The 23,154-nt window shown below is 46.1% G+C and overlaps 1 protein-coding gene across 2 annotated transcripts in view; it reads left to right on the top strand.

Moving 5' to 3' along the window:
• The window catches only part of RAB11FIP1 (RAB11 family interacting protein 1), a 31,639-nt gene that overhangs the window by 1,591 nt on the left and 6,894 nt on the right, over positions 1–23,154 (top strand). Inside the window, exons 2-5 of one of the 2 annotated variants that reach the window (XM_025885905.2) lie at positions 13,656–14,098; positions 15,298–16,099; positions 17,161–19,041; positions 19,811–19,919. In XM_025885905.2, the coding sequence (XP_025741690.2) occupies positions 13,656–14,098; positions 15,298–16,099; positions 17,161–19,041; positions 19,811–19,919 (3,235 nt within the window). The remainder of the gene's footprint in view (positions 1–13,655; positions 14,099–15,297; positions 16,100–17,160; positions 19,042–19,810; positions 19,920–23,154) is intronic. The other variant, XM_025885906.2, reaches the window with a different exon arrangement.

Here is a 23,154-nt window from a genome sequence, read left to right as displayed (position 1 = left end):
AGTCATATTACCACAACTCCTATTTGTGAAGCACACGGATTCCAATTGGGTGTTTTAGATATAAATGGTATTTTAACTTTCCCTTGTGAAGGGGACAGGAAAAGCCAGAGGGTTTGAAGTTGCCAGACTCCCTTTTCTGCATCGTGGGTCCAGTTTCAGCTTGCATGCTTGCAAATGCAATACCTGATTCACTTATTTGGCCAAAGATGAATAGGCATTTCTGAATTCAAATCAGATAAAAATAGAGAGCCTTGAGGTGAGGATGGGTAGGGTATCTCTTGGCATTAACTTATAAGCCATAAGGTGAGCAGTGCCTTTGCTAAGGAGGTGCTGAAGCAATGCTAATTTTACATTTGATTAAATGACATTTGGGGCTTTGGGTTGGCTTCCTTTCCAGCTTCAACTGGGCGCCATTTGGCCATCCCTTGTCTTGTTCCATCCCAAGATGCACGGGTATTATCATCTGTCTCTGCCGTCTGTTTCTTGTGTGAACATTTTATTCCCTTGAAAGACAGATCGCGTGGCCCCGCCAGAGATGAGGATTCCAGATTCCTGGGTCTGGTGCCCACTGTGGTCTTGACTCATTGTTAGGCTTTGGGCTGCTCGGTCTCTAAACACCCAAATTTCCCTATTTATACATGGAGCTTGTTGCCAGGCTTAATTGGTATTTATAAGATGTTTCTGGGTTCCTGGATTACTGGGGCCTGTGTATAGACTCCAAAGGTTCTGTTACTGCTTTGCGAGAAATGAAAACCTCCTTAAGTCCCCTATTTTGGGAAGGATTCAGAGGTCTGCATCTTCATTTCCGTCCTCCTCTCCAATGTAATCCTAAACCTAGATGGTTACTTCTGTCTCTGTTGTATGAGCTGATTCCCCCTTAGTCACAGTATCAACCTGTAAGAACGTGATGCTTAGTTGATGTGTTGGGTTCCCCCACCCCCGTAATTGCAAACGAAGTCTTCTTTACCCCCTCAGCAGTAGGTGAAATTGCAAGCTTTCCATCCGGCTTCCTGGGACTTTCCACGGTGCTGGGGAACCTACTTAAACCAAGCCTCTCTGCTGCCCCGGTATGTCCCTTGGGTGCTCAAGATAGCCGAGATTTGGAGAGTGAGATATATACCGAGAGGAGGAAGTTTACCAGAAAGAAACTGGTTGGGCTAGGAAAGGCATTTGATCCAGTTATTAATGGTTTGACTCCACCTTAGGTATTAAAAACCAGCAACAAAACAAAAGCTCAATTTTTGGTCTCTAGGTGTGTGTGTGTGTGTGTGTGTGTGTGTGTGTGTGTGTGTGTGTGAATGTGTGTGAATGTGTGTGAATGTGTGTTAATCTCGAGCAAAGAAGAGTATGACTCTTGTCATAGGTCCAGAAACTCAAGATGTCAAGAGCTAACTGTGCTAGAATTTCCCTTTGTTCTCTTGATAAGCCCTCCTCTGGCATACATTTGGAGGCAAGAGAATATGCTTTTCGGGACTTAGATTTTGCAGACCTCAAATTTAGTGTGATGACACATATCTTTAAAACACCACACCGCGGCTGACTTATACGTAGGATACTTTTAATAGGGAGGAGTGCCTGGCCCCTGTCGTTAAGAGGAAATTGAAATGCATTGATTTTGCACTTATCCTTACCTGTTAAAGACCCAGGGTCAAAGTTGGGCCTTGGTTAAGTGGAAACCAGTTAAGTCTCATGATCATAAAACAGACATGAATCTGCGAGGCAGAAACAGGTGACCAACGTGTGGGATTCTCTGCTTAGCTCTCTAGTCTCATGTAGTGGGGATCCTAGGTTGATCTAAGGAAAAAAAAAACTTTTTGGGATACTAAGAGCAACAAGATGTGGGGAAATAATCTGTTTGGGGCAGATTAAAATAAATATCCATTCAGCCTGGCGACTGGAAGGCTACTGTATATCATGAAACTTAATACTGTAATAGTTTTCCAGCCACGAAGAGAGAGTGAGTGATGGAGAGTCATTTTCTTACATCTCTTGAAAATGCAAGAGGGATTTTGGTTGCATACAAAAGGATTTGATAATAAAGGTTAGAGGTGTTGAGGAACTGTAAGTGTAGTAAGATGCTGTCGTAAGTTGCCAAAGGAAATCCGGGTTATTAAAAAGAAATAAGGGCTCGATAGTTGTTTTTATGGAAGAGTCGGATGCAGAAAAAGATTTAGATGAGCAAAGAGATAGGTAATAAGCAGGCAGTGTTTGTCCCTGTACTGTCAAGTCTCCTAAGTGCATTTAGGATTTTTTGTGACAAATTGGAAAATTGGAGCAATGATACTGATGAAGTTTTTCCTTTCTTGGGATTCCCCTTAAAGATAACATTGGGCCTTACTGGAAACCATCCCACCTCTCACAGGACCACAGTCCCCTGCCATTCGTGTAGCAAACTGATGGCTGATGGCTCCGGCTGCAGATGCCAGAGCCTGAGTTCTCTGTCCGCTCTGGGATAAGTAACCCTAACCTGCCTATAGCCATGGAATGAAGTGACTAAGAAGAGGGAGGGTTACTTTAGAGTCATTGTTCTGGTCATGTGAAAGAAGTTCCCTCGTGGTTTTACTTGATTATGATTTCATCTGTAAGACATTCAGTTAGCCTGGGGAAAGTTTCAACTGCTTTTTTTTTTTTTGGTCGTTAAAATCTATATTTTTAGGACATTGTTTTAACTGAAGTATAGTTGACACACAATATTACATTAGTTTCAGGTGTACAGCATAGTGATTTTATGCCGCGCTCACCACAAGGGTGGCTACCGTCTGCCACATAATGCTGTTACATTTCCGCTGACTGTTCCCTGTGCTGGCCTTTCATCCTCCATGACTTACTCATTCTATAGCTGGAAGCCTGTACCTCCCACTGCCTTTTACCCATTTTGCCCATCCCCCACTTCCTCCTCCCCTGGAAACCACCCACTTTGTTCTCTGTATTGATGAGTCTGTTTCTGCTATTTGTTTTGGTTTTTTAGATTCCACAGATAGGTGAAACCATACAGTATTTGTCTTTCCCTGTCTTATTACACTTAGCGTTATGCCCTCTAGGCCCGTCCGTGTTGGTGCAAATGGCAAGATCTCATTCTTATATTTTTAGTAAATATTTTTAATACCTACTGTGTGCCAAGCACTGGGGTGTAAACGATAGTGACTGAAACAGATATGATCCTTACTTTCAGGAAGCTCAGAGCCCTGTGGGGAAGATAGACATTAAACAAATGAACACGTAAATAAATAATCATGTATTGTGATAAGTACTGTGGAGGAAGAGAACAGGGTATCATAAGAGGATGGAGGGGGAAAGACATGACTTAAAGAAGGAGATGGCCAATAGCTTCTCTGAGGCAGAAACCTGAAGTACGAAGAGATTTTTCTGGTGAAAAGTAGAGGAAGGGGACCTGAGGGAGAGGGAGCCGCCTTTGCAAAGGCCCTGGGGCAGGAGCACCTGGGAAGCTGGAGAGTGTGTGTAGATTGAGGCCAAAGCGGAAGGCAGGGCTTTATTTTAATTTTTTTTTTAAAGATTTTATTTATTTATTTGACAGAGAGAGAGGGAACACAAGCAGGCGGAGTGGGAGAGGGAGAAGCAGGCTTCCCGCCGAGCAGGGAGCCCGATGCGGGGGCTCGATCCCAGGACACTGGGATCATGACCTGAGCCGAAGGCAGACGCTTAACAACTGAGCCACCCAGGCGCCCCAGCAGGGCTTTATTTAAGAGCAGTGGGAAGTCCCTGAGTATTAAAAGCAGAGGGGTGTTGTGATTTGCTGTGGCTGTTGGGTGGAGAATGGATCTCAAGCAGGCCTCGCCTGGAATCAGACAGACAAAAATGGGAGGCCGTTGTGCTAACCTAGGCCACCGATGGTGGTGGCTTGCCCTAGGGTGACGGTCATGGAGGTACACAGAGGTGGTGGATTTCAGAAACATTTTGGAGGTTCGGTTGGCCTGCTTTGTGATGGGTTGCATGTGGGTGGGGGTGAGAGAGAGGAAGTGTTAAAAATGAACTAATAAAGTAGGGAGAGCTTGCCGTTGAAAACAAACCAGGAAGTGGTGGCAATTTCTTTCCCTAGCAGCCACCGTGATACTGGAGTGAGGTCACCAGTACAAAGACAGCTTTGGGCAGTGACACCTATGAGTCGAGTCTTCTGTAGGAAACAGCACTGAAACCAGGGTGTGTGTGTGTGTGTGTGTGTGTGTGTGTGTGTGTGTGTGTGTGTCTCCAAGTGTTTACAGTTTTAATACAGGCCACATCTTTGTTTTGTAATAGTGCACATAGCTAATGAAACTTCACTGGTGTGCCCTAACACAGCTGATGAAGTCACCGCTTCAAGGAATACAGGACTAAGAAAAGGAAAAAAATCATACATAACATTAGGAAAAATAAACTGTAAGTGAAAAATAAAACACTGGAGGCAAGTAAGTCACCCACTTGCATATTTTTCACATTAGGGAAGGTAAGTGTACAAAGGAGTCTTGTGCCTTTTTCACTTTGCTTAAAATTCCCTTTGGTTACAAAGACCTCTATTGTATTTCTGTAACTACCATCAGAGGGAGGTTTTTAGAAATAGTATCTGATATGTTATTTTAATTGTAGTGATTAACTAAAAAAATGTTCTAAGTACATTAAAAGCAATACATGTGCTTATTAAAATGCTATCCACCCCAGCATGGATTTGCTGACCTTACTCTTTTCCCCCTTAACAGTAATCTCAGATATCAATTAAAATACTACAATTTTAGTTGCCATACATCCTAGAAAACTCCGCGCTCTACGCTCTTGGAGACGCTAGCTCTGGCTTAGCTCCAGAAGGATTAAGAAGCCCTGGCCTAATGGAGAAAGTGCGAGGAGGTCATTTCAGGCCTTATCTTCCTCCCAGAGCAGTCTCCTGGGTGGCCTTTGATTCTGGGTCTTGTGCAGATCTCTAAGCCTCGAGGTCTTTGAATTCCAAAAAAATCAACACCCAGACCCTCCTTTTGGTCTTTGAAGAACATCAGTCCCCTGCCAAGATCATTTGTTTTGGAAAAGACTTGGCAGTTGAGAACTCCTCTTAAGGCGTCCCCTTCGGTGCCCCAGTGGGCTCAGGATTCCAAGCCTGACTTCGCCTGCTTTCCCCTTGGCCGTGGACCACTTTGGTCTTGTTCTTTGCCCTGTGACCCAGGGCAGGAGCTCAGAACCTCTCTGTGAGGGAGTGAGGGAAGGAGTGATGATTGGTTGAGGTCCCTGGTGGCACAGGGCGGGCAGGCGTTTGCCCTTCGTGGATGTGGAGAAGGGTTTAATCTTACATTTAGCCCAGTGGATTAAAGACCAGGGGCGTCTGAGGTATGAAGGCAGAGGTCTTGTTTCTTTCCGTTTCTCAGTTTGGGCTGTGGCTTGTTTGCCAGTGCCTTTTCTTAACCCTGAAGAAGCAGGTTAACCGTGCATTTGGCAAAGGAGCTGCTTTTAGCTACTAATGAGATGAGAAATTCCTTTCCTGCAGGGAGAAGTCTGTAGATAATCTGCTAGAGAAAAATCAAGGATTTTAGTCTCCAGGGTGTCCCCGAGGGACACATTTTGGAATGTGGCTGTGGAAAGAAAAAAGGCAGTGGTAATTAAGTGTCCTTTCCTGAACGCTGGCCTTTGAATGGAGTAGAGGGGAGGCATTTATAAGGAATCCCAGAAAAATGTTTCTAGAGGTGTGGCTGCTGCGTACTTCGGCTAAGCTAGGTAGAACAATTAAGGCTTCCAGAAAGCCTGGTCTGAAAAGGCCTCTTGTGATCGTGAAGAATTGGTGTCCTGTGCGAAGGGCCCCAGCGCAGGCTGGGCCCCGGGATACTTCTTAGGGGGTGTTGCCTCCTCTAGCACCGGTCTTGTGGGGTTTTCCTTGTACGCCAATGGCACTTCTCATTTTTACTAATCATTGGTTGTTAAAACAGGATTTAAAAATGTGGGTTTTTTTCCCCCCCTCCTTCCCCAGTCTTAACTTGATGGCAAGATAAATCGATACTCTGTTTCCTTGCCCGGAACTCTCACCAAAAGAGTGCGAGAAACTGTCTGTGGGGAGGGGAGTGGACTGGTAGTTCCCTTATGCTAGGGTGTGTTTGTTTTCTTTTGTCCTGGTCAAGAGATGGGGAACCAGGCCACTGCATTTTTGTCCCATTCTTCAAGTCCCTTTGCGTGACTGATAAAGGACCCCGTGATTGCTAGGAGATTGTTCTTTGACAGATCCATTGGGCAAGAGGCGAGATACCGGATCTGATGGTAGAATATTAACATTTGTGGCTTTTTGAGATATGACCAAGTAAAAAAACAAATTGACAAATGATTATAGGAGGGGTAGACTTCCATGTTTAAAAACGTGTTGATTTTTCTAATTTTTATTATTATTTTTTAGAGATTCTATTTATTTGAGGGAGAGAGAGAGCGCATACATGTGCTCAAGGTGGGGAGGGACAGAGGGAGAGGGAGAAGCAGGCTCCCCGCCTAGCAGGGAGCCTGATGACACGGGGCTCCACCCCAGGACCCTGGGATCATGACCTGAGCTGAAGGCAGACACCCAGCCAGCTGAGCCACCCAGGCGCCCTGATTTTTCTAATTTTTAGAGAATCTTAGAATATTGACGCTTGCTATCTCTTTAGTCCTCACCTACAAGGAATTTAGCGCTGAGTGATTACTTTCCATTTAAAACACAGGTCTTGATGGGGCGCCTGGGTGGCTCAGTTGTTAAGCGTCTGCCTTCGGCTCAGGTCATGGTCCCGGGGTCCTGGGATCGAGCCCCGCATCGGGCTCCCTGCTCGGCGGGAAGCCTGCTTCTCCCTCTCCCACTCCCCCTGCTTGTGTTTCCTCTCTCGCTGTCTCTCTCTGTCAAATAAATAAATAAAATCTTTAAAAAAACAAACAAACAAAAGCCAAAAAAACACAGGTCTTGGGCACCTGGGTCGCTCGGTTTTTTAAGTGTCTGCCTTTGGCTTGGGTCATGATCCCAGGGTTCTGGGATCGAGTCCCGCATTGGGATCCTTGCTCAGTGGGGAGCCTCCTTCTCCCTCAACGCACCCCACCCCATGCTTGTGTGCTGTCTCTCACAAAAATAAATTAAAAAAATTTTTTTTAATTCTTAAAAAATAAAGTTTATAAAAAAAATAAAACACAGGTCTTGATCCTGATACTTCAGTCAGTCATGCCATCGTGTCTTATTTCCACAAGGGTTTGGAAGCCCTCTGTTTCTTATCCCTGCTATGTAGGAACGCTGAAGAGTTGTATCTGAGGGTCAGTAAATCTCTCAGTAAGTTACAGAAACTATACACCTATCATGCTATTTTTAAAACTCTTATATACTTCTTAATTTCAGAAATTGTGTAATACAAACTGATTTTGTAACTGAGTCTTTTCCTCCTCCCTTATATGCAAACCATTGTTGTTTGGATTTGATGGAAAAGGTCAGATAACTGGGAGTACAGCCAGTCAGAAATGTTAATATCTTAAATTCCCTTCCGAGAACAATCTGAATGGGTAAACCATGGTATATGTGCACTTCGCAGGTCATGCAGCCCTTAGAAATGGCAGGGCAATAATGTACAACACACTATAAATAAAATTGCATGTCTGCTCTGGTTACAGCTGAGTAAGGATTATAGCTAACACTTATCGAACGCTTACTAAGTTAAGTGCCAGGCACTGTTCTGAGCACTTGACATGTATTAGGTCATTTTATCTTGGTAACATCCTAATGAGGTAGGTGCTTTTAGCCCTGTTTCAGAGGGGGTGTCTCAGCCACAGAGAGGGTAAGTAACTTGCCTAAAGTCTTTCAGCTAGTGATTGTTAAAATGTACAGGAGAAAGACTTCAAGAAGATACATAAAAAGGTAATAATGGTCAGATTCACATGAAAGTGAGTTCATTTAAAAACAATTAACATAATTTTTCTTTTTTTTAAGTTTTTGTTTGTCTTTTAAAGATTTTATTTATTTATTTGACAGAGAGAGAGAGACACAGCAGAGAGGGAACACAAGCAGGGGGCGTGGGAGAGGGAGAAGCAGGCTTCCTGCTCACTGTGGGGCTCGATGTGGGGCTCGATCCCAGGACCCTGGGATCATGACCTGAGCCAAAGGCAGATGCTTAACGACTGAGCTACCCAGGCGCCCCTCTTTTTCTTTTTCTTTTCTCTTCATTTCATAGGCTGTATGCCCAGCATGGAGCCCAACATGGGGCTGGATCTCACAACCCTGAGATCAAAACCTGAGCTGAGATCAAGAGTCGGATGCTTAACTGACTGAACCACCCAGGCGCCCTAACAAAAAAATTTCTGTAACCTGTTTGCTCACTTTCTAAGAGAATTTCCATAGAGCAAATAATATGGAAAGGACCCAAAGTATTTTCAACCTGCTTTTTCTGTTCTCTCTCCTGGAGCATGGCACTTACCAGCTTTTAGGATCAAGTTTGGTGGCTACACATACCTTTTCACTGCTGCCAGAATGGCTGTTTTAGGGATTGGAGTAAAAAAAATGAGCCATTTGCCTCTCTCATGATTGACCACAAATTCTTCCAAGTTGTTGACAATGGGCAGAGAGGAAGGGCCACCTAAGGAGGCAAGGTTGGCCAATCAGGCATTCTGTATTCCGAGTTAGGTAATGATGACCAGCTACCAAGGGCAATCACAAAACTTGTTAAACTACTTAGCCTCTGTAGGGTACACACCACAAATGTTTTATAGGTTGTAAATATTTCTGTCCCTGTTTGCTCTGCGTTGCTTCTAGGCTACTAAGTGAAGAGTCCAGACATATCACCCATCTGGACTCACCCCTTTTCAGAACAGCTTTTAGATGTTCTCAACTGCTAACCCCATGTGATTTTCAGCCTTATTTTTATTCCCTGGTGAAGCCAACTAATGAATTGCTTTGAAAAAATTCTTCATCTAAGAAAGATTGAGAGTATCCTCTGTGTCAAACACTACATCAGGTGCTATTCTGTTCTTCCTGCTTCTTCCCTGACCTGAGGCCTAATCCCCCATGTCACAATGCTCAGTTACGGTGGGGGTGACTCACACTACAAGTCAGGTAGAGATTTTGCAGGGGGAGGGAAATAGGCAGTCCACCATGGACCCGGGGGTCCCGACTGGACCCACAGACAGAGCTCTTGAAATTAACACACATGAAAATGTTGAAGTCACTTGGGGAGCTAGTGGTCTTTCTTCCCCTCCCTTTCCTGGAGCCTCCTGTGTCTAATACAAGTATGCAGTATTCATTTTGCTGGTGCCCCTACGTAGGTGGTTCGTGTAGCCCCTTGGGATTTAATTTTGCCAAGGACCTTATTTGTGTGTGAGAGCCCTTATTTGGGATAAAATTGTACCCTTTAGTAGGCACTTCTTCCTGTGTCTAATTATTTTCTCATGCTTCCAAGTCAGAAAGAAAAGGCAGCAGTGATCCTAATGTAACACGGGGATGTTTGGTGAGCCTGGTCTCTTTCTCCCACTGGAGGGTAAGCTTTTTAGGGCAGAATCTGGCCCGTTCGTTTTGTATTTCCAGTGCCGGCTACGTAAAAATGTTTGAACTGAATCTTTGAAGGCATTGTTTCCCTGTACCTGTCTGCCTCTGGAATGTTTTAAAGGAAAAACATGTTTGTTTCAGCTGCAGAAAGATTATTTTTGAGACATACCAGCCAGTCCTTTACAAGTGTAATCCTGAAAGTCTGCATCGCTGTGAGACTTTGCATTTCCCAAGAGCAGGAACCACCCCGCCCTCACCCTGCCACATTCCGATGGAAGGCCCCCTGTGATCAGCCTGCCCTGTAGTTGAGCTGCACAGTAAGAAACGGTGCGCTCCGAAGCAGACTAGCCCAGAGAATTGGGCATGGTTGGGTAATTTTAGCTCTTCTCAAAATGACTGTTTAAACCCCAGGAGATTTGACAGCGCGGATCCAGACAATAGAAGACAAATGAATTTTTCTATATTTTTAGCCGTTGCCTTGTCTTGTGTTTGACAAAAAAAAAAAAAAAAACAAAAAAACACCAAACCCAAAAAACAAAAACAAAACCCCAAACCCAAAAAATTCCAAAACAGCAGGGCAGCCTATTTGGATAATAGGCATTTTTGTGTATATATGCCCAGGACCATCACTTGACTGAGCAGCATAGGGAGGTAGGAAGATTAAAGTTTTCATTTTGTACTGTTTTGTATGATTTGAATTTTTACCTTATGCCTGTTATTACTTTAAAATACAGTTTATGTGAGTCTTCTGTCACTTTCTATGTATTCAGAGGTCCTTTTGATTTTTGAAGAACTGGGTTTTTAATTATAAGTTAAAATAATTATTTGTGGAAGGGACTGCTTGATTTTTCTTGATCGGTTGCAGGATTTTTCCAGAATATGGGCTTAAAAACAAACTCACTACCTTGGGATGATGGCTTTCTTTCTGTACTCTGCCCTTTGGACTAGGAAAATGAACCCGGCCCTGATTTCTGAGATAATTCAAGCTTTCTGGGCCTCCATGAAAGGCAATGCTGGAACACGCCCATTCTGCATCAGAGGCTGTGTGGCCCTGCTGGGACTTCATTATTTATGAACTACTTCCGTGAAGTGATGGAATTAAATGAGCTAAAAAAACAAAACAAAACAAAAACAAATGGATAGAAACACTTAAAATCGAATTGATGTTTGAATGTTGAAACCTACAAACGTGTCTGGTTTGGGATTTCTTAGGGTGAGACATTCATGAATCATGGCTTTCATTTATTTTTGAGTTATGCGTGTGCAAGAACCCTTGCTTAAACGGTTTGAATTTTTAATGATGAGGGTAATACTGTGAGAAGAAACAATTCCTGTCTTCTTTTCCAGCTTTAATAAATCCACGGATTTTTAAAAATTCTGAACATTTGCATGGGATGCTTACCTGTGATTCAGGCTGCTCTTCCATCCTTAAATAGCCCTGTGCCCGCTCTTGGCTACCTGGTGTTTGGTTTTAGGTTTGCCTGTGAAAATAAATGATAGGAACAGTTGATGAAGTGTCTGTTCATACCTCCTAGTGGTTTTAGAGGTTCCCCAAACAAATCCCACTTTAATGCCAGGGGACCGAACCTGTGCATCGGGTAGTAATAGGTCCCCCAGGGAGGATTCTAGAGTTGGTTGTAGCGTCACTCAGAACAAACAGACTGACGCTGATACTTTTGGAGAGGCGGGCTGGTCCCAGGAACTGTCGACAGCCTGCTTTGAAGGTCTCTGCATCTTTGAAGGTCATCTCTGCATCCCTTGGGAGGCTGCGGGACGGGACTGAGTTGCGTGGAAGAGCTTGGGGAGGCGGCCTGACCCATGGGCCTCCCCAGGGTGGAGAGGTGAAACTGCTTGTGGCTGCTGTTGGTCATCTGAGCTCCGCAGTCAGCTTTCAGCAACTTCCCCTTTCCAGGTGCCTGCAATGGGTATTTACAAAAGCTAACCACCCTTCATCACCCAGGCTACCGTTGAGCCACGTGACTGTCCGAAGAGAAAAATACAAATAATCTTCTGGACGTCTAAATGACAAATATGCAAATGCTTCCAGGCTAGGTCTTGGAAGATATACTGGAAAAACACCAGACTGGCAGGGGTGAGGTGGTGTGTAAACACCTTGCATCTCCACCGCATCCCACCACCCCCCCCCGGCTGTGGGCTGTGGTTTTTAGAAACTATAAAAGATTTCCCCCTAAAGGTCCAGAATCAGAGCTCACATCATTTTCTCCGATGTTGGCTGTATTTTTGAAATCCAGTCTAAGTTCTTCTCGATGGCTTTGCATACTGGACTTTACATGTAACCTTATGATTTATGAGGGGTGACTGGGTATGGCAGGTTTTCCCCCTTTCTATTGAGAACACTTTCTTTTTTTCTTATGATAGGACTTTTACCTGAGAAGCTTAAACTTGCCTCGGAAAGAATTTAAATTTGAGCCCTCCTCTTGTGTCTTGCAAAGGGGAGGTGAGTTAGGAGAGGGTGCGAAGTGGGAAGTTTGGTGTAAGAGAAAGAATAGGAGCTTTGGAGAAATGCAGAACTGACTCAGAATCCTGCCTATGCCCTTTGCCAGTTGCAAGACCTTGGACAAATCACCTGCCTTGTGCGCCTCAGTGTCTTTGTAAAATGGGTATAATGTCCATTCCGTGTCATTCTTGCGAGACTTAGATGAGGATGTGCACAGTGCCAGGTATGCTGTAGGCGCTGTTTAAGTGTTAGGTATCTGCTTCCTCTGCCCCTTTCCTTTTAGTGTACAATAAGCTGAGATAGTGGGGCAGCGATCTGCCCTGTGAGCAAGACCGGCTGAGGGTGAAAGGGGAAACTGTGCTCATTTGAGCAAACCTATCATTTCCTTAACATCCCCGGCCCTCAGCTGTTAAGTAGGTCACTACACAGAACATCCAAATGTGGTTTCTCCGTCTGTGATGGTAACCCTGGGGATGGCTGTCAGTGGACCATGTATTCAGACTTTTCTGCTCTATAGTGGTCATGCTACTAATCCAGCTCACATTCTTGCAGTTCACCAGATGGAAAATGCCCACGGGAGATTTCCTTTTTCTGACGGTCGTCTTTCGGGAGAGTTGGACTGATAGAATATTTGCCATACCTTGAGGTAGTTTGCAAACAACCAGTTGAAATACTTGAATAATGTTTGAAATTTTCCTTTTTCGGATTATTAAGTTAGGAAAGAATGCCTCCTTTCAATTTCCTTTTTTTTTTTTTAGGGTGGTAAAATATACATCACAAAATTTACCATTTTCACCATTTTTTTAGTGTATAGTTCTGTGGCGTTAAGTACATTCACATTGTTGTGCCGCCATCACCACCATCCTTGGCCAGAACTTTTTTATCTCTCCAGCTGAAACCGTGCCCATTAAATACTAATTCTCCATTCACTTTTGCCCCCAGTCCCTGGCAACCGCCATTCCTACTCTATGAATTAGACTGCTGTAGGTAGGTACCTCATATAAGTAGAATCATACAATGGCATTTGTTTTTAAAGATTTTATTTATTTATTTGTCAGAGAGAGAGAGCGCACAAGCGGGGGAGCGGCAGGCAGAGGGAGAAGCAGGCTCCCCACTGAGCAGGGAGCCCCATGTGGGACTCAATCCCAGGACCCCGGGATCATGACTTGAGCCAAAGGCAGACGCTTAACCAACTGAGCCACCCAGGTGTTCCACAATGTTATTTTGTGACTGGCATATTTCGTTCCTTTTGAAAACAAAAACCAAAAGAAAAAAACGTCTATTTACTCTGTCTTATACTTTCTATTATTCCCTAGCAGGGACTGTTCTACAAACTCTTGCTTTTTTTTCTGAGATGTGTGTGTGAATTTGCATTCTGCCTTCTTAACTGTTTGTGTATGAGCTTTGCATTTTTACCCTATTGATGGAAAATACCAGTCACAGGAAATGATTGGATGGAATATTTGATTTATTTTATTGTTAGAAATAGCTATTGAATCAAGATTTTAAGTGACTGTACATTAAGTACAGAATCAGATCCTATCTTTGCCTGGTGAATGTCTTCTCAAAAACGAAACTGCAAGTTCTGCCCTCATTCCCCTACCTCACCCTCTACTCCAAAGAAGAGAGCCCAAGAATGTGCTTATGTAAGAGGTCGGTGGTAGCAGAGAAGAGAGGCTGGTTAATGGGGACGGTGAACGTTGTTTTAGGCTCCTTGATTGCCAGGTAACCTCTCAGCCTTTCTCCTTGTAGGTGGTACACTTTGAAATCCAAACCAGGAAAGAAGCATAAAGAGCGAGGAGAAATTGAAGTTGACATCCAGTTTATGAGAAGCAACATGACCGCAAGCATGTTTGACCTCTCCGTGAAAGATAAGTCTCGGAATCCATTTGGGAAACGGAAGGACAAGACCAAGGGGAAGCATAAGGAAAGCGCGTCAGATACTGCTTCAGCCGTCATTCCCAGCACGACACCCTCCGCGGGCAGTGATGATGAGTCTCCTTCCAAAGACCAGAAAAAGAAATCGAAGATCAAGACCCTGTTTTCCAAGTCGAGTTTGCAGAAAACACCACTTTCCCAGTCGATGTCCGTCCTGTCCACTTCGAAGTCAGACCGAGTGCTGCTTCGTCCCGGCGACTTTCAGTCGCGGTGGGAGGATGATGACCAGGAGAAGGAATCCTCCTCTGCCTCGGACGGTAAGTTTTCTCCTCCTTCTTACTTGGGCCCTCTCTCTCAGCCTATTTGCATTAAGGGAGAAGAAGCAGATCTTAAAGAGGAAGGTTTTAAAAATTTTTTTTTTTAATGTTTTATTTATTTATTCATGAGAGTCAGAGAGAGAGAGAGAGAAGCAGAGGGAGAAGCAGGCTCCTCGCTGAGCAGGGAGCCCGATGCGGGACTCGATCCCAGGACTCCAGGATCATGACCTGAGCCGAAGGCAGACGCTTAACCATCTGAGCCACCCAGGCGCCCAAGAGGAAGGTTTTAATTCAGTTCCTCGGTTACTGAAATGATGGTGATGGTCATGATGGTGGTGATGGTGGTGATGGTGGCCGTGATGGTGGTTAATCTTGGTTAGAAGGGCTTCTGTATTTCTAAGCCCTCTGGTTTCTAAGAATGTATAAATTCCTTTTCTAAAATGTCTGGCTTGGGGCGCCTGGGTGGCTCAGTTGGCTAAGCGCCTGCCTTTGGCTCAGGTCATGATCCCTGGGTCTCAAGATTGAGCCCCATGTCGGGCTCCCTGCTCACTGGGGAACCTGCTTCTTCCTCTCCCTCTGCCGCTCCCCCTGCTTGTGCTCTCTCAAATAAATAAATAAAATCTTTTTAGAAAAAGGTAATAAAAAAATAAAATGTCTGGCTCTGTAACTGATGTACATTAAAAAAGCTTTTGGAGTTAACAATGAATATATCCAGGATTTTTGTTTTTAATTAAGAGTAAAATCATAGAACCTTAGAGCAGTTCTGACATTTTATTAACTCATCGGGTATTTATTGAGATCCTATTAATGTGTTTAACCCTCATGGGAATCATCCTTAATGAAAGTGGAGGAATCTAGTTCCTTTAACTGTGAATTAACTGTGGATTTGAACTTCAGTTTCAATGACCAAATCCTTAACTGTTGGCCAGATTCTGCCCTTCTCATTGGTTTAATGCAGGGTTTCTCAACCTCCGCACTGTTTGTAGCTGGGGCCAGATAATTCCTCATTGTGGGGACTGCCCTATGCATCGTAGGATCTTTAGCAGCATCCCTGGCCTCCACCTGTTAGATGCCAGTAACACACCCCCATGTCGGTAACCAGAAATGCATTCAGACACAAGAGATGGTCACCCCCTTCCAGTTGTGAACCGGTCGTTTAACTTCTTGTTTCCTTTTGATCTTTGTTTTTCTTTCCACAGTCATGTCTCACAAGAGAACGGAGAGTGCAGATGCTAAGCAACTGAACCAGATCAATTTCAACCTTCCCAAAAAGGAAGGACTCTCCTTTCTTGGCGGCCTTCGGTCTAAGAATGATGTCCTTTCTCGCTCTAATGTCTGTATCAACGGGAACCATGTTTACATGGAGGAGCCGGAAGCCAAGAGTGAGACCAAGGACAGCAGCCCCTCCTCTTCCCCATCCCCCCAGGGCTTCAGGAAGAAGCATCTGTTCTCCTCCACCGAGAACCTGGCTCCTAGGTCTTGGAAGGAGCCTGGGGATGGAGGGGCGGTGTCTTCCGACAGGCGGTTCTCTGAGTCTTCCACAAAGGACTCTCCGAAATCCATGTCTCTGCCGACCTACCGGCCGCAGGGCAGTGGGGCTGTTCGGGAGAACACGGCTCCGGCGAGCTTAGAAGCTGCAAAAGAAACCAAAGAGAGCAAGAAGCAGGAGAACAAGAAGTCCTCTTTGCTTTCTCTGGTGACGGGAAAGAAGGACGTGGCTAAGGGCAGTGAAGGTGGAAGCCCGCCTACCATCCCAGGGAAGGAGAAGGAAGGCACGCTGATGGAAGTCCAACCAAGGGAGGACCAGCCAGGGCCTGACAAAGACCTAGTGAAAAGCTCTGAGAAGGACACTCTGGCTGTCGTCTCTGGATGGGGTAAATCCCTGAATCCCTTTGAGGAAGTGACGATCACAGAACCGGAAGCTGACCGAGAGCCCAAGTCAGAACCTGCACCAGCTGTCAGCTCTGCAAGGGCTCCACAGACCAAAGCTGTCAAGCCTCGGTGAGTCTTCGCCCCCCCTGGTATAGGGCCTGCACCTCACTGTTCGTGGTGGTCAGCAAGGTCTGCCGGTAGAGCAAATCTTGCATGTGGTTCCAGGGTGGTACCAGTGTATGGCAAGCATTTAATGGCCTGAGTTATTTTTACCAGCACATCCTGCCTGCCTGCCTGGCTGGCCCACCCTGGCCCAGATTACAGTGATGTGTCCTGGCCCAGATTACAGTGATGTGTCCCAGCTCAGAGCCACTGCCAGCAGGCATGGTCTGTCCATCTCAGTAAGATAATCAGCCCCCGGTGGAATGCCCTGGTTTGTAGCAGATTCTGAGTATTGCAAGTTGGGCATACCAGATTCTGGTTGTGGTATGTGCAGAACATGTGTTTATTTAGAGTTCTTATCACATATTTCCCTTTGAGGCAGATGATATCTTTCCTCCTTGCAATTTGGCATTGGTGTGCTGGCACGGGAGACCCTTGGTCCACTCCCGAGTGTGCCCATTCTCTGCGTGTTCAATGTGCATCTTGTTGCAAGAGCCTGAGTGAGCGCTGGGGGCTTTCTGCTTTCTCACATTCACACTAACAATATTTCTGTGGTCTGGGGTGGGAGAGACTTTTTTTGAGATTCTGCTTACTTTGATTTCACACACACAGACACACGGACACACACATACAGACACACACAGACACACGCACACGCACACGCACACGCACACACAGACTGTCCTCTTCAAGATTGGTGCCTGTTGCCTCCAGGTGTATCTTTTATATCTTTTACTGCTTCGAACTTTGTAGATACTTTTTGTTTATCACCAAAAGAAACTGTGGGCTGTTGCTTTACCTGGAGCTTTCTGTTTCTGTTGCAACAGCCCCTCGTGTGGCATGTGTGTTGGTGATAAAAGTGTCCCTTTGGTACGTTAAGTGATTGATGTTCCTTCTCTCACTTCTTAAGATATCGCCCCAAATATAAAAGTGTTCTCCCCTTTGGAGCAACTTTATTTGTAAGTGTTTCTCGCCTCTCACGATGCATCTGCAACTGACCTGCAGATTTTATTTTGTCCTTTTTGCAGACTGGACGTGTCTCCAGAGGCTCAACCCACAGCCAGGCTTCCTTCTTCCCCTGACTCTCCTCTCTTCTTCTCTGCTCTTTTTTCCAGTTCTGGCCACACACCAGTCCCTTCTAAATCGGGACATGATGCAGAGACACCGTCCTCTGAATCTCCCTCTGTCTTCTCTTTCTCATCTCCCATAGCGCCTCCCATTTCCACCTCCACACCGGTTGAGAGCTGGCCTTCCACAGACAAGGGCCAGGCCCATCCTGAAGAGCCATCTTTGCTCCTTAAGGCAGAATTGCCAAGGGAGAGTTTAACACAAGTTCCAAAGACTATTTCTGGTGCCTCGGGGTCACTTTCCAAAAAGCTACCCACTCCAGCTTGTAAAGGGACGGAAGATTCTCCCACGAGGAAGATCAGTGAGGTAGGCCCAGAGAGCACCATCGGTAGTGACTCAGAAAAGTCTCTCCTGAAGCAGCCTGAAATGGGGCACCAGGGGGAAGATCTGGGGTTTCCCCCCTCAGAACAAGACTACGTCCCTTCATCTCAGGAGACCCAAGAAGTAACATTTGCCCTTTCACTCAGAAGTGGGCAGACTGAAAGCCCAGCGGGGAGGCCTCGGATGGGGGCAAACACAGACTCAGAGAGTCTGTCTGCGTCTTTTGGGGAGAACGGGCTTCAGGAAGACAGTATGACTTCTGCCATGAAGGAAGCGGTGCCCCCTCTTCAGATGGGAGAATCGGCTCCCCCTCTTGGCTCCGTGATACAGAGACACAGAGAGAATGTGGGCGAGAGCCAAAAGAAAATCAAGAAGCACGTGTCATTTTCTGAGCAGCTCTTTACGCAAGAGGAGCTAGAGAAGTCCGCCAGGCTGGTGGAAGAAGACAGAAGTGATCCCCAGGAGCTGACGCATGAAGGAGCCGCTGCTGGAGACGTGTCAGACCGCGAGCCTGCTGGGTCTCTCCACGCAGAGGACGTGGAGAAGGACGCCATGTCCCCACCCGGCCGCGCGAAGTGTGGTGTGCCGGCTTCCGAGGCAGACCCCCTTCCCTGCCCCTCATGCGAGGAGAGCGTCTCAGAAGGGCCCGTGAGTGAAGCAAGCTCAGGGAAAGACATTCCTCTCTTGAGGATCGAGCCAGACGATATACTTACGGCTCAAAATCAGAGCAAAGCCAGTGATCACGAAGGTTTATCGTCCAATCCCCTGAGTGGCCTTCACTCTACCCCAGGTGTGAACTCTCCAGTCATGGCTGATCTGGGCTTAACCCTTCCTTCCATTCCTGAGGTGGCATCGGATGATGAGAGAGTGGATCAGGTTGAAGACGACAGAGAGACAGCCCAGGTGGCAGCCCTGGAAGGAGGGCCTTCTTCCTTGAGCCTGTGCCCTGCCCGTCCTGAGAGGGAAAAGGGGCCGAGGGGCGAGGCAGACGGGTGGGCGGCGCCTGTGGAGAGCCCGCATGACCTCAGGTCAAAAGCACCCAAAGCATCTGCTGCAGCCTCTTCAGGGCCAACTGCAGCTTCAGGAATTCACAAACCAGATCTTGGCAAGGGCTCACGCTTGGATAAACGGCTGCCAGGTCCTGGCGGTGGCGAGAAGGAAAAGCTGATGGGAAATGGGAGGCCAAGCCAGCCTCCTGATAGGGCCCTGGATTCTCCTATATCCAGCCCCTCCTTTTCTGAGACCTTTCCTGTTACACACTCTTCCCCTAGCTACCCACACACTGACACTCACCCCACCGGTACAGCAGAATCTCAAAAAAAAGCAACAGCAGAGGGCTCCGCTGGTAAGGTGGAAAATTCTAGCAAGAGGAAGCCGCTTCTTCAGGCCTGGGTCTCACCCTCAGAGACACATCCAGTGTCAGCTCAGCCGAGCGCGGGAACGGGGTCAGCCAAGCACAGGTGAGAGTCGGGGAAGATCGTTTCATCCACGGGAGCGATGCCCCCCCACCCCCAACCCTTTGCCTTCTGCCTGCAGAGGTTTTGGCTTTCTAACTGCACGGCTATCCCGATGGCACATCCCATGCATTGTGCTGTTAGGGCCTATTTTCAAAGGGTCTCCCCCCGCCCCATGGTGGGAATACCTCCTCAAGACACTCCTGCGTTTGTAGGGAGAACATAGTGACAGTCTTCCGAGGTAGTTTAGGAATTGTTCTGCCCAGTCAGAGTTGGGGCTCTCGAACTGCAGCGATGTCCTGTGACCCGTCTCTTCCTAGCATCAGAAAGCAGCCGAGACGGAGTGGTAGAACGCAGCAGTGCTGAAAGCTTGCTGTAAGGTGAAGCTGGCGAGTTTGTTCCGAACTCTTTCTTTACTGTTGAGGAACGAAAGGCTCTGTAGCGACTCCCATGGTGCGGGTCCTAGGCTGTAGTTGCCCCCCAAATCAGAGGCTGTCTTTAATGTTCTTCTGACATTGACAATGAGACCAGGGGTCTTGTGAGAGCATCAGGACACCTGGCTATCCAGTGTGCGTGGTGGGCCTGCATGCGGCTGCCTCGTGCCGGCCGCCCTCATTTCCACAGGAATGCTGGTGTGTGTCGGACTGGAGGTGTGAACCTAACGTGTCACCACTCTGCCCTCTTGTCTGTCTGGCCAGCTGCCATCCGCGAGATGGACGGTTTCTCGGTTTTGTCATTACTGAAAGGTCTAAGGATCCTGTCCCCTTCTCTTTAGACTCCACCCCGTGAAGCCAATGAACACAACAGCCACCAAGATTGCTAACTCCAGCTTGGGCACCGCCACCATCATCAGTGAGAACTTGATCCATGAGACCATGATGAAGGTATGTCTCCTCCAGGAAGTAGGCGTGCTAGTTAGGGATCTATGAAAAAACCCGTTTCTGGAGTCACCATGATATACACCTTCTCGGCAGCAGGTAACGCCGGGAGTGACTTGGCCATACAAACGTCTGGGTCTTCAGATAATCTTTGGAAGCCCCTACGCTTCCCAGGGGATTATTACTGCTCCCCTGAGAGTTACTTAGTTATTGTTGAATTGCTTAGGTCTCAAGCAACATGATTGATACCGGTGCTGCTTTTTGGTGAGAAGAAAATGTCACCCACCATCTGGTCCGTTCCAATCAGATATTTTCATTTCCCCGTGTGTTCTTTCTTATCTTTTGCAAGAATGTAAAATTCTTGTGGTTGTCATCATTGCCTAGATATACTTTTTTGAAACTTTATTCTGCAATCATTTCAAACTTAAAAAAAGTTGCAAGAATAGTACAAAGGACTGCTATAAACCTTTCATTAATTGTTGACATTTTACCACATTGGCTTTATCACTTTCACCCTCTCTCTCTCCTGTTCCCTGTCCGTTCTCTCTTTGTATATACAGACTTTTTTCCTTGTCTGAACCATTGGAGGGTAAGTTGCCTACCCCATGCCCCATTTACCACTAAATACTTAAGTGTGTAATTCCTAAGTATAAGGTCATTTAATCAAGGTCAAGACATGTAAAGTTGATGTAATCCCCTTTTCTCATCTGTAGCCCATACTTGAGCTTCACCCGTTGTCTCATGAGTGTGCTCCCTAGTTTTCCTGTTTTTCTTTCCAGTCCAGGATCCAGTCCAGGATCTCTTGCTGTTTTGTTGCCGTGTCTCCCTAGACTCCTTTATCCTGGAACAGTTCCCCGGCCTTCTTGAAGAACCTTGACATTCTCTAAGACTTTAGATCAGTTGTTTTGTAGAATTTTCCTCTGTTTGGATTTGTCTGCTATCTTCTCATGGTTTGGTTGAGGTCGCGCATTCCTGGCAGGAATTAACCGTGCAAATCATGAGTCCTCGGTGGTTCGTAGAAGGAGGCACATTACATCCGCTTGTCGTGGTAGTGGGCATGTTAACTCTGATGACTGACTTTAGGTGGTGTCCAGGAGGCTCTCTAGTGTAAAGTTGCTATTTTCCCCTTTTACAATCAATATGAAATTCGTGGGGAGTTAATTTCAGACTATGTAAACATCCTGTTGTTCTCAGGCTTTCAGATCCATTGGTGAATATGGCAGTGGCGAAATGGTGATTTTCCAGTTCCATCGCCCGTGTAGAAACACTGTCCGATTCTCTTTTTCATTCAGTAGATCATAAGCATTTTTGCATGTTGCTCCTTAAATAGTCTTTGAAATGGTTGTACCAATATTTGCTTAACCATTCCCCTTTTTTAAGATTTTATTTATTTATTTGAGAGAGAGAATGAGAGAGAGAGAGAGCATGAGAGGGGAGAGGGTCAGAGGGAGAAGCAGACTCCCTGCAGAGCAGGGAGCCCGATGCGGGACTCGATCCCGGGACTCCAGGATCGTGACCTGAGCCGAAGGCAGTCGCTTAACCAACTGAGCCACCCAGGCACCCGAACTTTTACCCTTCTTAAGCTAAATTTCCCAGAAGAATATCGTTTGATTAGAGGATCTCTTCTCTTTCAAAAGCTTGGGCTAACTTGAAAAAAAACAACTCCTGCCCACCAGCCAAACCAAACCAACCCCCCAGATGATCTCTGCTTTGGAGCGTCTCCATCCTGCCCTTTCTGGTTCTAAAATCAGGAGGCTATGGAACACCACCTTGTTGCAAACCTCTGGTCTTTGACTCATAATCACTTGGGCTGGAGGAGAATGATTTATGGAGGAACTGGTTGGCAAGGCTGTGTTGCGTTTCAAATATGTGGAGAGGAATTTCCTAACTGACTACTGAGGACCACTGTCAGTAGAAATAAACTTTATTTCTATTTTAGTCCAAGGCATCTAAACGCTTCATTTAATGAGAATTTTACAGTCCTATGCACTGTAAAACATCAAGTAGTCTTCGCGATTTTAGAATAAAAATTTCTTGCTCGTATCTCCTTTACTCCTGTAAGCATTTTTATATTTTTTTAAGATTTTATTTATTTGTGAGAGAGAGAGAGAGAGATAGGGAGAGACAGCATGAGCAGGGAGGAGAGGGAGAAGCAGGCTCTCAGCTGAGCAGGGAGCCTGATGCAGGACTCGATCCCAGGACCCTGGGATCATGACCTGAGCCGAAGGCAGACGCTTAACCATCTGAGCCACCCAGGCGCCCCCTGTAAGCGTTTTTAAAGTGCCAGTTAGTTGTCACCACTGGGTTCCATTGCATCTCTGCCGCCAGGAGCTGGGTGAAGGGTTTACTGAAAGCTGGAGGTCTGAGGTTCAGGGAAGGAGGCTGAATAGTGGTAACAGATGGTCATTGCGAACAAGCTAGCATCTTCTAGCTGCCTTGCCTTCTCTTCCGTTGTACTGCATGCTGTCGGGGCCAGTGGTAAGTGAGCATCATTCTCAGACATACCTGCTATGTTTTAGCCCTAGCCTAAAAATGCCCCATAACTCGCCCAGCTCAGCTTGGCGGGCCTCTGAGGGTATGAAGAGGCAGCACTTACCTTCCTGGAGTTAATGATATTTACCAGGAAACCAGGAAAAAGAACAGCATAAAAGGGACAGTATTGAAAACTAGGGTCATGGAGCAGCCTCCCATCCCCTCTTGTACTGTGGAATGCAGCTGGGCTCCAAAGAGAAACAAACACCTAGCTCTCGGGAAGTGAGCAAGACCCTTGGCTCCCATTTTATTTATTCTTCAAAGCTCATTTAATCAGGGGCTTATCTCCTGGCCCTGACTGAGAGAATAACTTGCCTTAAAACAAAGGCAACTGCTGCTTATTTTGCTCATGATTTGTAAGCCCGGCAGCTGTCCCTCGGGCTGCCTGCAACAAAGCGCTTGGTCCTGGACCATACCTAGTAAATATTCTGAGCAAATACGGAAAGTTTCCTAGAGACTCCTCTTGGCCCCCCATATAACAGATGCTTTGTACTAAGCCATAAATAATATTTACAAAAGTAACTACTCTTTGGAATGTTGCAAAGTACCAGCGAGGTTAGGGAAAGAAATTGCATAACTAAAGTTATGAAAAGCTAGCTGAGTCATTACCATAATGGGTTTTTTTGGGGGTTGCTGTTTTAGGGCCTCTGTCCCTTATAGATGAGTGTATTATTTACCCAGGTGGCTTTAACACTTCCATTTAAAAATA

Source organism: Callorhinus ursinus, unplaced genomic scaffold (genome assembly GCF_003265705.2).
Source record: "Callorhinus ursinus isolate GAN/ISIS: 27379988/994484 unplaced genomic scaffold, GSC_fseal_2.0 scaffold17, whole genome shotgun sequence".
In the NCBI taxonomy this organism is placed as follows: domain Eukaryota; kingdom Metazoa; phylum Chordata; class Mammalia; order Carnivora; family Otariidae; genus Callorhinus; species Callorhinus ursinus.
Note: the sequence above shows the minus strand (reverse complement) of the source record. Positions and strands in the feature narration are given on the sequence as shown.